This window comes from Poecilia mexicana, unplaced genomic scaffold (genome assembly GCF_051168715.1).
Source record: "Poecilia mexicana isolate PSO_F unplaced genomic scaffold, ASM5116871v1 scaffold_2, whole genome shotgun sequence".
Classification (NCBI taxonomy): domain Eukaryota; kingdom Metazoa; phylum Chordata; class Actinopteri; order Cyprinodontiformes; family Poeciliidae; genus Poecilia; species Poecilia mexicana.
Window position 1 is genome coordinate 51,739,014 of NW_028263371.1, and position 16,230 is coordinate 51,755,243.

A 16,230-nucleotide genomic window follows, 5' to 3' on the forward strand; every position below is an offset into this window, starting at 1 on the left:
TACAACTAACAATTCTAGTTATCGATTAACTGATTATTTTTACGAGTAATTGATTAATCGGATGAAAAAATTGGCTTTCAGTGAAGCCTTTTTATACAATATTAGAAAAACATTAAAAGATGAAAATAAATATATTCCTTTTTAATTAAGAACACAAACATTTTGTTGTCTAAAATACAATAACAACATTCCGTTAGTGAACGTGTTTGTAGCAATGGATGCGTCTGCAGCTAAAAATGACTTCTAACATCAACATGTAAGAAGCTCAGCTGTTTTTCCTGGACTTAACATCAATACAGTGTAGGCCTGATCTATTGACTATTTAATCAATTAATAATAGGATCGCAAATCATGCTTCATAGATTTTTTTTACAGAGTTCTGGGTCAAACATATTTACAGACAAAGATTTTATTTCTCTTAAATGCAAAATTAATATATACATTTTTAAAGTTTTGGTTTAATTACTGCTCTGAGTGTGTTGTTCTTTCAGCATCTGACTTTTTTTGAGTCTGTTGATTCAACATGATTAATCCTGATTAATCGATTCAGCTCTAAAAATAAGTCATAATGGAGTCAAAGGAAGCTTCTGCTGTTTTTTTTCCAATGGAAATAACAGATTAAACTACTTTACATAAGGAGATGATCAAATCACTGAATCACACAGCTCTTAGACTGAATCGTATGGTGCTTTTTCTTTCTAAGTCCATTTTGCATTTTGTCCAAGTGTCTATGTATATTTATTGCAGACAGAGCTATGAGACTTTAACGAGCTTCTGGATGAAAATCCAGAGGGAAAGCTGGTTCCAGATGTTTTACCAGCTGTCTTATCTCCTCCTCCATCTCTGTGTTTCAGTTCTGAACTATGACAGTGTTCTGGAGACAACCTCAGAGACAGATGAGGACGACCAGACGCTGCTCCGTGATGACAGCAGCTTCACCGGAGGAGCAGGAGATGATGAAGAGGCGGGCAGTCCAGTTGGTGTCCCCGCCCTGGAGGCGTCGCCCAGGGTCGGCCACGCCCTGCTGTCCAACCGGGAGCCGGACGACTCGGAGCACCGGGGGGAGGACGAATGTATCGGTCAGTCTCTGATCTGATCAGCACCAAATGTTGTTTGTTCTTCTCCAGCACATAAAAGATGCTGCTTCTGATCAACAGATAGCAGAAAGAAGAAAGTTATCATCTGTATATCAACATATTGGAACTGTTCTTGTGAGAATTATTGATCAATCGTGTTCCTCTGAACACAGATCAGCTGCAAAAACCAACTTTTAGTTTACTGAGTCTGAAAGGAGGAGAATAACAGTTCGAACCGGGAGCCGGAGTGGGATACTAGGAGGGAAGAACCAGAAGAAGAACCACAGGGAAAAATACACTGCAAAAAGTCACACTCTTATCAAGTATTTATACACTTGAAATAAAGCAAAACTAACTTAAAAATAACATTTTAGCAATATATAGAAGCTTGTTTTAAGTAAATAATTAATTAATGTTGATATATTTAAAAAATATTAGTTCCATTGGTGGAATGAAGATGGACGAGTGGGAGAAAAATATCGAGAGCTGGCAAAGAAATAGGGAGAAAACCGGCAGAAGATTTTGGACCACATGGGAAAAAAACAGAAGGATCATTAAGACAAACAAAAAACTAAATGGAGAACCAAGAGGAAATTCATGAGGAGAACCAGGAGGAGAAGGGGAGCACCACTTCTAAAGAATTAGAAGGAATAGAATAACGTTTGTCTTTTGTTCCTTTAGATGATCGCAGCAGCGAGTACGATGCTGTGGGACCTGAGGCCTCTGAGCAGGCGGTGGAAGACGGTCCAGGTGAGATCAATATTCAGTATTCTGATCAATAACAACACAATGAAATGAAACAACAGATAAACCCCAGTCACACTTTTTTACAAAAATATTTTATTTTAAAGACAAACCAGTGAAATAGATGTAACTGATTGTTTCTTAATTTTTACCTTTTCATCTGATTCTCAGAAATGAGCTACAATAAAAATTGAGAATCCTTACCTCTATTTAAACAATGAATCATTAAGTTTCAACTTATTTTCATTATGTGTGTTGAACGATTTGATTTTAATTGTTACAAACATAATAGTATAAGTAAAACATGTCTCTGTTCTTTAACATTATTTGTATTTGTGGTCAAACTACATCTGACAAGAAGATTTCCACTAAATTTGGTAAATATTTAGTCAGTTAGAAAGACTTGCAAGGTGTCTGTTGATTTGTATGCCTGTGAGACAAGAGTCAGGGCAGAAAGTGTCTTTCTATGCCGATGATCATCTTTTCTCCGTTTACTTCAGGGAGGCGACTGGATGGCATCTCTGGGCTGGATGAGTTCTTCCTGAAACGTAAGCTGGAGGATGACGACGGTCACCACACAACCATCGCTGAGTACCTGCAGCGCAGCGACACCGCCATCATTTACCCAGAAGCCCCGGAGGAGGTGACGCGCCTGAGCACGCCCGAGGCCAGTGGTCAGGATGAGTGCGAACATGGTGAGTTGATGATCACAGTAAAAGGATCATAACCAATAACTTAAAAATATGACTCATCAAAAAAACATGACTCATGATTTGACCTTTCACCTCCCCTTGCAGATCTGCCTTCCAGTGCCACAGATGACTTCGCCCAGCTGCTCACCTGTCCGTACTGCGAGCGCGGCTACAAGCGGTTGACGTCTTTGAAGGAGCACATCAAGTATCGACATGAGAACACAGAGGAGACCTTCACCTGCCTGCTGTGTGCAGAAACCTTCAACCAGAGAGGCCAGCTGGAGCGGCACATGATCACACACAAACCCACGGTGGACCAGGTGAGAATACACACCTGTACAGGATAGATAGATAGATAGATAGATAGATAGATAGATAGATGATAGATAGATAGATAGATAGATAGATAGATAGATAGATAGATAGATAGAGTTGAAGCTCCGCCCATCCACTGCAGATGCATCCTGTGTGGGCGGAGCCTCCTCCTGCGGCGGCAGCTGTGTTTGGGCGTGCAGCCTTTAGACGCAGCTCATCGCTTCGCGCTCTAATCTAATGATGAGGCCGTGTTAAACGCTTCCTGCACACGCCTGCTCTCTGCTCCTTACATCCAGGAGTCTCATTAGAGTCAGTAACTAAGCTGCAAGTCATTCCATTTTCCAATTACACCATGATCGTAATGGGATTACCTTATCCAGGCAGTCGGCTGTCAGGATCCTCCGGTTCCTCAGACCTCCTCGCAGACTGAACCGGGACCAGATGGTCTTTTCCCTGCTGGGCTGGAGAATCCTAATCCTCTCAGTGTTTATCTGAGGACTCCCTGAGTTAAACCGTTAAACTGAGACCAGAGGCTGAACTCAGATCAGTTCAAGTTTCAACACAGAAATGCTCAAGTTGGATCTCTAAAACATCTGAGACACAAATCCTTCGCTTTCATGTCTGTTTGATCACAAACATGAAACACAACAATGAGACATCTTATCAAGACTTCTGACCTTACGATGGATGGATGGATGGATGGATGGATGGATGGATGGATGGATGGATGGATGGATGGATGGATGGATGGATGGATGGATGGATGGATGGATGGATGGATGGATGGATGGATGGATGGATGGATGGATGGATGGATGGATGGATGTGGTTTCATCTCCTTGAGTAGTTGAAGGAAAACAATTTCCAGATTAAGTTCCATCTCTGATGTCATGAATAGTTTTCTCCTTCAGTCCTTCTTACAGAGAGCTTACCAGGGAATCAGTATGGAGGAACTCTAATAATAATGTCATTAATGTGTCCAAATGCTGTGTAACCTGATCATCATGTCTTTTCTCTGGTTAAACTTGTGGTTAAGCAACGTCAGAGCAGCCAGTTGATAGAGGCGCTTTATCGGCTGAATAAAGGAAATGACTGTTCAGGTTTGCGTTTCATGTAAAATGAAAAGACGTGAGCTCCCACTCTGCTGTGGGGGGAGGACACCCCCCCATTACGCTTTGTTTTTGTTTATCAGAGTATTTGCATTTGAAATGTTGGGAATGCACCTCAACCAGAAACTGCAGCATGTGAACAGAGTCAGCCCACGCTGTTTCTCAGAATGCCTCTTTGCACTCAGACTTCCAGGAGAATCTGTCTCTATCCTCTCTGCTCCACTCCCACTCCTCCTCCCTCCTTTTCTAATCGGTTTCTCCTCTCTGCAGCCACCACTGCTCAGTGAGGGAGCTGCAAACCGCAAGTTCAAGTGCAGCGAGTGTGGAAAAGCCTTCAAGTACAAGCATCACCTGAAGGAGCATCTCCGTATTCACAGTGGTGAGTGGAGCAGAGGGGCGGAGGAGCAGATAAACACACACGATTATCACCATGGGCAATGGCACAACACCAGACACACACACTCAGAGAAAGAGCCCAGACAATGTGGTCTGTTGGTAATAAAAACACAATATCCTGTTGTCATTAGGAAGTACAACAAAAGTATAACTGCCACTGTTTCCTTTATGCAAATAAAGAAAAATAAAAGATGAGGTTAAATTAAAAAAACAGGAGCAATTTCCTGAACTCTTCATCATTCATGTTATTTTCTAACATTTCAACCTAAAAAAGTGACATATTAATCCAGTTGTAAAGCAAAAGCAAAGTTTTTAATGCTCAGTTTATCAAAAAGCAATAGATGAAATTGTTGGTGGTCTCTATAGAGCACATATATTCTGAACCAAAAATTGGATTGTTGGTCTGCTTAATCAGTGACTGGCAGGTTGAGACAGTTGGGTAGTTCAAAGCACTGGGTGCTGTAACCAGAGGCGGGTAGCAATGAATTGAATTTACTTGAGTAGATTCTGTAGATATTTTGACAGAACTGACTGAAACTGAGTACTTTCTCCACAACTGAGCTTAACTAAGTCAGTCTTGGTTGTTATGAGTTGACTATTCATTGTTGGAAACCTCTGGAAAAATCTCAGTCTTTTGCAATAGAAAGTAAAGTAATCCCTGTCTTGCATTGCAGGTGAGAAGCCATACGAATGCTCCAACTGCAAGAAGCGCTTCTCCCACTCGGGATCCTACAGTTCTCACATCAGCAGCAAGAAATGCATCGGCCTGGTTGCCCTTAATGGACGAGTACGCAATGGGAACAACAGCAAATCTGGCTCTTCTCCAAACTCCACAACATCCTCACCTGGAAGCCCCGCCTTGGCTCACCTCCGGCAAAAACTAGAGAATGGGCGTCTCCTTGGCCTGCAAGACCAGCAAGGTCAGGTGGACATCAAAACCGAGCCAATGGACTTTAATGACTACAGGCTGCTAATGGCTTCACAGCATGGGTTTGGGGGACCAGGCGTCTACTTAAATGGTCATAGTGGAAGCCCACTGGGTAACCATGGCTCTTCACAAAGCTCCTTTCAACAACTGGGTGGCATGGGGATTGATCTCCCTCTGCTAGGATACGCTGGACCTCTCGGGAGCAGCCTAAGTGAGGTACAGAAGGTTCTCCAGATTGTGGACAACACTGTTTGCAGGCAGAAGATAGATGGAAACCCAGAGGAGCTGTCCAAACTTAGAGCCTATATGAAGGAGTTGGGTGCCCAGATGGAGGCACAGGCCAGCTTTCAGGTGATTGGTAGCAACAGTCCTACCAAGAGCATCATTGACTACACGCTGGAGAAGGTCAACGAGGCCAAGAACCTTATCAATGACTCCAAGATGCAAGTGCATGTTAAGAAAGAGAAACCAAACCAATCAGTTGATCTCAGCGGTGAAGAAAAGTTCTCTGATGGACAGAACCAATTCCTGACATTTTCTTGCCAATACTGCAAGGAGATCTTCCCTGGACCCATCCCACTTCACCAACATGAGCGCTACATGTGTAAAATGAATGAGGACATCAAACCAGTCCTGCAGCATCTAGAGGGCAGTCCTCTTGGCTGCAGGGGGCTGAGGGCTGATGAACTGTCCCGTACTGAGAGACCCCACAGCCCCACCAATGTTTTCAAGGACCACATGTCAGTGTTAAAGGCTTACTTTGCCATGAATGCTGACCCTAACTCCGAGGAACTGCTCAAGATTTCCCTTGCTGTTGGCCTTCCTCAAGAACTGGTAAAAGATTGGTTTTCACAATGGAAAATTCAAAACAACCACATGGACAGTTTGAGGAAAAAGTTCCAGACTCCCGAGCGTGGGGGACCAGACCGCAGCTTGAGTCGGTCTCCAGTGTCCCTCCCTGTTATAGATTTACACAATGGCTTTATTAACACTGATCCCACCCATAGACTCACAAAGATCAATCAGTTTACAGCCAACAGGCAGACAAAGGGGGACAAACCAATAGATCCTGCTGATCCCTTGAGGAGCAACACTTCGTCACCTCTAAACCTGTCTTCAACCTCATCAAAACACTCCCAGAGTAGCTCTTACACTCCAAACAGCCTCACATCTGAGGATGCCCACGGGGATACTCCTCTAGATTTGTCGCTGCCCAAACACATGGCACAAAAGCGACCAAAGCCAAATGGCTTTATTACTGAGCACAACGGTGAGGTGTCATTACGTGAACAGGGTTCTGGATCTCTAGGGCTGGCAAAGATCAAGAAGGAGTTCTTGGGCTCGGACAGTGGTGGGAGCTCTATCCATCAGCTGGAGAAAAGCACCAGTCCAATTTTTGGGATTAATCCCTTTGCTGGTGGTCCTGTGTACACCTCCTTGCCACCCCATGGAGCTTTTCCTCCACCCACCTTCATAAGTCCTGCTCAGGCCACCATCCCCGGCCTCAGGCCCTACGCCGGTCTTGACCCAATGAGCTTCCTGCCCCACATGGCCTACACCTACGCCACAGGGGCTGCAACGTTTGCAGAAATGCAGCAGAGAAGAAAGTACCAACGGAAAGCAGGTTTCCAGGTAAAACTGGGTTATTATATAGAAACATTTTTAATGATATTCTATCACTATGATCAGTTTTGGACAAACGTGATGAGAATCATTATTGTTGGACATAAAAGCTAAGGCCTCAAAAGAGCTTAGATTTAAGAGCACACACTAATATTTGAGGATCTCTTCTGCAGTTAGACAGGCCTTCTAATCTTCACCCACAGGACGGCATCTTCTACTGGTTCAGGACCTTTTTGGGCACTGAAAGTCTCTAATTGATCATGTGAATGAGCAGGGGCATTTCTTGATTAGTTCCAGTACCATGAAGATAATTATGGGTTTTTAAAACCTGTTATGCACTGTGACAAAAAGATCCAGAGACAGACATTCACAAAAAAGTTGTATTTTTAATTTCTTTTTAGATTTTTTTTTCACATAAAAAAGTGATACTTTAATCACTTCAGCACATGATCAGGCAGATTAGACTGATATTTGCGGGCCTTCAATTTACAGTTAAAGTGAAAAAGCCTTTTAGTTGGTAGATAGCTCCATTAGTCATGAACTTTGATATCAGTCCATGTCTTCAGAATTTGTATTAACCACCAAAGTTAGCGAATTGGAAATGGATCCTTCTCAGAAGCTCTTTGAACCACAGTCAGTGTGCCTTACAGTGAAAAAAGAACTGTCTTCATTGTTAAAGAAACCATAAAAGATTCCAACAGATTAAAGCTGCACAATATATCAAATCACAGTCAGTTATACCTGAATGTCAGATCTCAGTATGTGCAAGTTGAATGAACTTTCCCTGCCCTTAATGTTCTCATCTGATATGGACCGCTACTTGTTTGATTGAAATGCTGAGGCTCACTGAGTCATGGTAGCATTGTGAGGAAGGAATTGCTAACAGTATCAATACAGAATTTAATAATATCTCATTAGCAGGTCATTGTCCAGATCCAAAGGACTGTTTTCATAATGGAGGAGCATTTTGTTTTTATAGCTATTGGTGTGTGTCCAGAGACTGGAGGACAATCAAAGAGTATGTAAAAGACGGTTGAAAGTTGGATGATGTTGGTTGTGTACGCTTTTAATTTGCTAAATATTGAATCAAATGTTTATCTGAGAGAAGAAATCCTAAATGTTTTGACTGATGTATGATCCAGCGGCCGCCTGCTTTACGTCAGAAAATCTCTGTTGTAAATGCAGACAGAAAACAACCTTGAAGGAGTGTTTGGGCTGAAAGCACCTGTTTAAGAGGAGCTGTTTCTGACCACAGTTTGGTTCTGTGAAAAGTCACCTTGAACATCTCCTGCACACCCTCGTTCATTTCATTCCCCTCCCCCACCTGTTTTTAAAAAGTCTCCTGGATGAAGGGACTTACCCAGGTTGGGCCTTTAAGCCCTGTCCAGACTTGGGATCATGGAGCCAGGAGGGGGGTGGCAGCAGAAGGTGTCTCGGAGCGTGAAGTCGACAGGTGTGGGATTATGACTGCAGCTCTGTCTCTGTCTCAGGGGGAGCTGCTGGACGGGACGGCGGACTATCTGTCAGGCCTGGACGACCTGACAGAGAGCGATTCGCTGCTCTCCAGGAAGAAGATTAAGAAGACTGAAAGTGGTATGTACGCGTGTGACTTGTGCGACAAAACATTCCAGAAGACCAGTTCCCTCCTAAGACACAAATATGAGCACACAGGTATATATAACACTTGGACATTTCTTTTTAACCCCCCGTTCTCCTTTTATCTCTAATTTCTTCACACTTTTGTTTCACTCCCTACTCTTTACTTCTGTTTCTTACTTAGCTTCCAACTCGTAGCTCTTCCGACCTGTTTTGTTTCTCTGCAGGCTGCGGCCTTTAACACGTTCTCTTCTTTGCAGCAGCTGGTTGGGGAGGAAAAAGCATGTTCTGCAGCATGAGTGTCGGATTGTGGTATAAGGGGGAATTTGGCTTTTGTTCCTGTTTGTGTCTGAGTGAAGATCCAGAGGAATAACTTAATAAAAACAGAGAATCGCTTTTTATATTTACCCTGGAAACAATTTGTGATGAAACTTCACTGGTAAAGGTAAACCTTTTGTCAGGCCTCGCATTAAACATAACTTTAGGAAACATGACTCATTTTAACAGCAAAGGGGTTTTACGTTTACACTGCAAGACAACGCAAGTCCTGTGTGTGGTACTATTCATAACCAAGATAATTCATAGTGCAAAGTCGTAAAATAAAAGAAATAAGGTAAAGAAAATAACATTAAAAATAAGAATACATTAAAACAGCGAGATGCAATTAAGCTTCATTCAAAAGAGAAACACTAAATAATATCCAACCTGCATGTCTTAAATCTGTCAACCAATTTGACTAATTACAAGTATTCACTACTTTTTCTCAGTCCTGTTTTGACAGGAAGCCCTTTAACATAGCAATTTGTTTAAGACGGCAGTAAGATGATTTTTGTAGTAGAATTTATTTGAAAATTTAAATTCAGGTTTGTGTCCATAACCAAACCACAGTTTCTTGCATGCTTTGTGGTTGGGCCTTATTGAGAATAGCTGAGTCCTATTAACTAATCTTGTGGTTTTTATGGCCAAAAATATTAATGCTTTGTTGTATTTATTCATCTGACCCTTTGGTCATAATATTATGGCTGCATTATATAAGTGTAATCATGTGGCAAAACAAAAATATAAAGTTGCATGTAATCAGCAAGAGAAAGATATTTAGTTCTCTGTAAGCTGATGGAGCATTTGAATGTTGAATAAAAGTGTTCCAAAAAAGAAGCCATGAGGAACCCCACATGTAATATTTCTTTGTTTAGATTTATATTAACCAAATGACTCAAAATATTTGCAGTCTGCCAAGTAGGACCTGAATCAATTTGTAACAATGTTCCACCTACTTTTCCAGTCTATTAGTCGGTATGTAATGGTCACTTTTGCCCATAGGTGAACTTTCTCTGTACAGCTTATAAATGTTTCTGAATAACCTGATACCAGAGTCCCATTCTTCAGTGACTTTCTTTTAAAGCTGAGAGAGGTTGTCAGACAGGATTCATGAAGGTGATACATTCCCATCCTACCTGTTTTATTCCCTGTCTTTCTCTGCATTGCATCATGCCGTCATCATGTTGGCCAGATGAAGAAATCCTGAGCAGAAAAAGCAGGCAGCCAGTATTTAAACCCACAGACTTCATGTTTTATTCAGTAGTGTTATGTAAACAGTTTCTCAGTTAGATGTTCTGGAGGTTTGAAGTTTCCTGTATGAACTCTGCCTGTTTTTAGTTTTCGCATATTAATGTTTCCTGTTTATTTCCTTTAATATGGAGCTTGAAGCTCAACACAAAGCTGTTTCCAACTAAACTGAAACTGATGGTAATATTGTCCCTGCAGTCCTTTATGTTCCTTTCAGAACAATCTGTTTACTGTTGATTGATTTCATTAAAAATAACTGCTTAATATTCCAGAAAGATCTAAGTGCACTCTTACTTCTCAGGACTGACAGTTGCATTCAGGTGCTGCAAGTCATATCTATTGATTAACTGATCATAATCAAAATCTTTTTCATAAAAGTAAGTAATTTTTGTTAGTTTGATTCTCTGGATGCTACAGGTGTGTGCTATCACCATGCCAGGAATGAAAGGCATCACCTTTGAGAAACAACCATTGCTATCTGTCAATCTTGGAAGGTTTATAATTATATCGTAATGCCATTTCCTAACAGCTCGAAATCTATAATGCCTGAGAAACAAAGATTATTCATCAATGGAAACAAGATAAGACTACTGTCATTCTTCTACAAAGAGGACATTTCACCAAATAAGTTTAGACTTTTCAATGTTTAGAGAAATTGCAAAATATCTCTAAAGAGCTGCATCCCAGACTCAGAGACAGAGCTGAGATCTGTTAGCATGCTAACAGATCTCAATTAGCATGGTAAATGTCAATTTTTTTTTAGTATATCAATATTTAAAACATCAGCTGGTTATTTTCTTTTTTTTTTTTTTTTTCAAAGTTATTAAGAGCCATTCTGGAAGGTCCAAAGGGCCACGTTTTGCAGATCCCTGGTACAAACCATCATTTCAGAACAAACCTTTTCTCAGAAACCAAACAATGTCTAACAAATTTATTGAAAAACTTAAGACATGTCAACATTTGTGTTTAGAATCAGTTTTTTCTACTGGAGTCTGTTTCAGAACTGACCAATTGGTTGGTGTCTGTGTTTAAACACCTGCTCTACCTTCATCTCTTTCACTTTATTGCATCATCCTCGATTTGACTCCCCAACGCTGGCGCAGAAAGCTGCCACCCACTGATATTTACTACTGTGTGTGTACGCGTGTGTGTGCGTTACAGTATGCTAGCTCTGGTGGATGTTTCAGGTGTTTCCAGTGTGTTTGTAGGAAGAACCTGCCTGCATGTGCCTACAGAGCTGTGCAAGTGTGTGTGGAGCTGTGCTTTTAGTGCATGTGTGCGTGGGATGCCTGATTGGATGAGGTTCTGACTGCCGGTTGGCAGCAGACGAAGCATCCTGCTCAGTCAGATGGAAGAAATTTCCGCCCATACGGAGTCGTAGTAAATCCAGCAGAGTGTCTGTGTGTGTGTGTGTCTGTGTGCGTGTGCGTGTGCGCGTGTGTGTGAGACGACTGTGCTCCTCCTCAGGTTAAATCTGGCGCCGTGATGTCGTCGAAGCTACTTGCTGCCTGACGACATTTCTAGGCATCTCACAGTTGTCGAGGCAATAAATTATAGCCGAACTCTAAGTTTGAAGTTCCAACTGTGAAAAGTTTGATAACATTTTTCAAACAGTACTGCATAAAACCAATAGAAAATTATTTTTAGAACAGAAGAGTATGTATGAATGGCCATGGCGTGTCCAAAGTCAGCCCTGTAGGGTCAGCGTCCTGCAAGTTTTAGGTGTTTCCCTGATTACGCCTAAATGAAATGACTGGTTCATTAGCAGGCCTCTGCAGCACGAACCTCCATACTGAGGCGGTTTCTATGTCATTTGAATCAACTCAACTTATTGGAGCAAGAACACCTCTAAACCCTGCAGGACATCGGCCATTGATGGCTGAAGCTAAACACTTGCTTTTTATATTGCTTTTATGTATATACACATTTTTTATGAGAAACTAGCCTGCTAGCTTGCTATTTTGCGTCTATCATTGATAAGTGTAAATTTAACGCCAATTGGCTGGACAGTTTGTTTCTCTTCTGATGCCAGCCTGTACAATGCTACGTGCATTCTCTGCAGAAAAGCTTGGCACTTCTTTTGTACATTTGTCATAATTCAGGTCTTGAATTTTATTCACAATGGTCTTATAAAGGCCTTTAGAAGTTGTTGATTTGAGCTGGTGAAGACTGCAGAATCCCTGTGTATAATAATAAAGATTCACTTTTTTAACTAAGAAAATTGAGTTTTTGATCACTTTTTAATTTTTTTAAATGAAGCTTTTAAGTTACTTTGACTTTGTGAATTGATTAAGTGTGCTTGTAGACATCAGGATAAGCAAATGTTTTGTCACTGATGGTTTTCACAGAAAAAGTCATTAAAAGAGCTTCTGCTTTTTTTAATTTAAACTGAAGCTGTTGTCTCCGTCCTTACCATCTCCTCCATCTGTCCTCTGTGTGTCTCTAGGTAAACGTCCACATCAGTGTCAGATCTGTAAGAAGGCCTTCAAACACAAACACCACCTCATCGAGCACTCCCGTCTGCACTCAGGGGAGAAACCCTACCAGTGCGACAAGTGTGGGAAGCGTTTCTCCCATTCCGGTTCGTACTCACAGCACATGAACCATCGCTACTCCTACTGCAAGAGGGAGGCCGAGGAGCGCGAGGCGGCCGAGAGGGAGGCCAAGGTGGGAGGGCTGGCTGGAGGACTGGAGCCCACCGAGTTGCTGATGAGAAGGGCCTATTTGCAAGGCTTGGGGCCTCTCGGATACTCAGATCCAGAGGAACAGCCGGAGGACGGCAGTGGTACCATCTTAAGGGACGGAAGAGAGGGAGGAGGACAGGAGGTGGGAGGAGTGGACAATAAGATGTACGAGGAGGTGACAGATGGACAGGAGGCAAGTTTCAGGAACAGAGAGGAGGAGGGTGACAGCAGGAGCCAGATGGACTCAATGATGGATGAAGGGGGCAAAGACTCAGCACAGCTGATGGACATTTGTTCACGAGAAGGGAAGACAGACGGAACATTGGAGCAGGAGGACTGATGGAGGAAAGAGAACCGGAAAGATGAAGATTTGTTTGTGAGATCTAGATTCTGCTTCATGGTGAAGGATAATAGAGTGTCTGATTGGCTGGGAGGATGTTTTAAAGTTTGTGCTATTCATCAAACTACCATATAAGGTCAAAAGTGATGTCATGAGGGTGTGGTTTACCTGGGACACCTGTTACCTGTATGACAACATACAAAATTTTAAGGCTACGACTCAGTTAATTCTGTTTTAAACAACAAAAAACATTATTTGCTCTGGTTTATCACGTTCAGTCAATTTTTTTTCTAAAATCTAACTTTTATCTTTATTTGATTTTTGCAATTAGATTTGTCCCGACCTGTTGTGAGTTTTGAAACCTTGAAAGAAAAACCATTGTAACCCCTGGTATTTGAGTTCTGGAATCCTACATTATATCCCTGGATAATAAGGTATTTTCATCCATTATGGAATTAAATGGATAGTCCGGTTAAATGCTCACATTTTGAATACAACTGTACTTAATTCTTAAGTATTTTCTCAAAGATTTGTATTCCGCCTAATTCCCATTTCTTTTGGTTCCATTTGGCTTAGTTGACTCATAAAATATGATGGATTATAATCCTTTATCAAATAATAATAAAATAACAAACCAATCTGTAGAGCATTCCAAATATAAATGTGAATACAACTTTACAAAATAGACTAAGATTTCATTAGCTATCAAAGTGGGTATGATATGTCTCCTTGGTGGGACTACAAAGTAGCCTATAGTCGGTTTGAAGTGTCAAACAGATACTTTTGGTACCCAAACATAAGTTTTAGCTCTCAGTGATGACTAAGTTTGGTAATTACGTAAACGCGAAGGGGGAAAGAAAATTACTAAGCTTGCCACTTCGTAGCTTGTTAGCTAGCTAAACTGCTATCTTGTTAGCTTGCAACTGTTAGCTGATTAACTGTTCGGCTAGCTGCTTGCTTGCTTTTTTTGTCTTGTTCCATCGACCACCAAAATCTTTTTTTTTTTTTTGCCAAATTAAGCTACTCTCCTCAGAGTTTAACCAGAACTTTACATTTCTGGTTTTGTTGGAGAAAGAAGCTGTAAAATCTGTCGGACTGAACCTGGTAAATTAGAAATGTTTAACATCTAGAGCCGAAGTGCGAGGTGACCTGATGAAAGAAGTGTCCATTTTAGCCTGAATATGAGAGAACTAAGTTTTTGATCAGTAAATGTTAACCCTTTATAAAAGTAAACCAACCCTAACTTTCAGGTGTGCAGGGGGACCAGTGACCTGAATCATGAAGCAGGACCGACTGGTTTAAAATTCATGTTATGCAAAATAAGAAGAAAATAAAGAGAAATAATTATTATTATTCTAATAAACTAAGTGAAGCGCTTGTTAATGTACAGTATTATAAAGGCCTGAAAGCTGTGTGGTGCTCTGATGTTCCTAACCTCTGTGTCTTGTTGTGTTCGATAAAACCACTTCAGGAAATTGCACTTGGCTCCCTGAATCACTACAAAATAATGAAAAAATATTATTAAAAAATTAAATTGGGAAGCCTGGAACACTCTGTCACATTCTGTCAGTGTTAATGTTGTTATTCTGTCTCCTTTTAATGTGACTTTTTTTTATATATATATTTTTATCCGACTTTATTATTTTTGCCAACTAACCACATAACTCCAGGCCTCCTGAGTTGTTTTTTTCTGTGAAGGAATAATTAAACCTGTGTGATTTTTCAGTCTTAAATCGGAGAGGCAGGGGTAGGAAAATAAAGGGCTCGGCTGGAATAAGAGGACGGAGCCTTTTGCTCCAGAGAAAGCCTTATATGCAAACCTTTCACCTGTCTGTTTCTAAAAAGTGCCATCCCTGTGCAGTGACACACCTGTCCTCTCATCCTGTCAGTATTACCGTAGATAGATACCATTCTGTAGTTTACAACTGTTGGTGCAATTTCTATTGTTTTTTTGTTTTTTTCATGACAGTACTTTTGACAGTATTACTTTTTGAATTTACCAACACAAATTTCAATTTTTATTTGAGAATTTTCCAGTGTATTTATGTGTGTCCTTTTATATTGCTGTCTTTATTTATTTCCTACTGTAGTGTACAGTATTAGGGTTCCTCACAGAAATATATTTTAGTAAAATGGTTCTGTCATCAAATATTGGGACATAAATGTTGATCAGGCCGTATCTTTGTTTTCTTCATGTTTTATTATTTGAAACTACTGAAAAAAAAAATCTAAATTTGGGGAACTTTTGATACAACAATTATTGTGCAAGCACTGTATTAATAAAAATCCACTTTATTCATGCCTCTGAAGAGAGGATGAAGAACTGATTATGAAGGAAGTCCTAAAATGTCTGAAGTATTATGGTTTTAATTTTTAATTTTTCATGTTGGAATAAATGTAGCCAAAATAAATTTTAATAAAGCTGTGTTATTCTTCTTGTAGCACATCTGTTTTATTCATCATCACCCTCATGAAAATGGTGATGATGATTTTAGGCTCCACATATTAGCTTTACAGTGTTTGGTCCAACTTTTGCTGCCAGAACAGCCCTGATGGCCTGGACTCCTCTGGATCGTTGAAGGTGATTTTAGTATCTAACACCAAAACGTTTATTAAATCTTATAAATTGTGTGATGGGTTTTCTTGGATTCCACTTGTTTGCCCAACAGATTCTTTATTAAGATCCGGGGAAATACGAAGCCAAATCTACTCCTCAAACAGAAGCTGTGCTTGTTAAATTCTTCCAAAAGCATTTTTTGTTGTGTTCCATGAAGCGCTATTCTGCTGAAAGGTCAGAGAATAACATTTCTATATATATAAAAATATATAAAACAGCAATCAAAAATAAAAAGGAGTCAACTTTTTTTTTAGTTTTTAATATACAATGATTTACACATGCCTTACCTACCAAATCTGACTGCTTTATTTATCTAAAATAATTGAATTGAGTACTGCATGCATCATTTATTACTGAAAAGCTAAAAAAATAAAAACTTATGTTTTTATTTTTGAACAAGTTTTGGTTTTGTTTATTTTCAACTTGATTGTTATGCCGCATGTAAACAAAATTTGGACACCACTGCAGCACATAATTTATATTTTATTTTGTTGTCATCACTTTATCAAATACACAATTCAGTTGATATAAAAACCAAATAAAG

The 16,230-nt window shown here is 40.4% G+C and overlaps 1 protein-coding gene across 3 annotated transcripts in view; it reads left to right on the plus strand.

Annotated features, from left to right (window-relative positions):
- Positions 1-15,510, plus strand: part of zeb2a (zinc finger E-box binding homeobox 2a) — a 47,180-nt gene extending 31,670 nt beyond the window's left edge. For 2 of the 3 annotated variants that reach the window (XM_015009065.2, XM_015009066.2), the window contains exons 3-10: positions 855-1,079; positions 1,758-1,826; positions 2,321-2,515; positions 2,618-2,832; positions 4,207-4,315; positions 5,007-6,892; positions 8,374-8,554; positions 12,492-15,510. In XM_015009065.2, the coding sequence (XP_014864551.2) occupies positions 855-1,079; positions 1,758-1,826; positions 2,321-2,515; positions 2,618-2,832; positions 4,207-4,315; positions 5,007-6,892; positions 8,374-8,554; positions 12,492-13,069 (3,458 nt within the window). In that variant the 3' untranslated portion in view covers positions 13,070-15,510. The remainder of the gene's footprint in view (positions 1-854; positions 1,080-1,757; positions 1,827-2,320; positions 2,516-2,617; positions 2,833-4,206; positions 4,316-5,006; positions 6,893-8,373; positions 8,555-12,491) is intronic. The other variant, XM_015009067.2, reaches the window with a different exon arrangement.
- Positions 15,511-16,230: the final 720 nt, after the last annotated feature.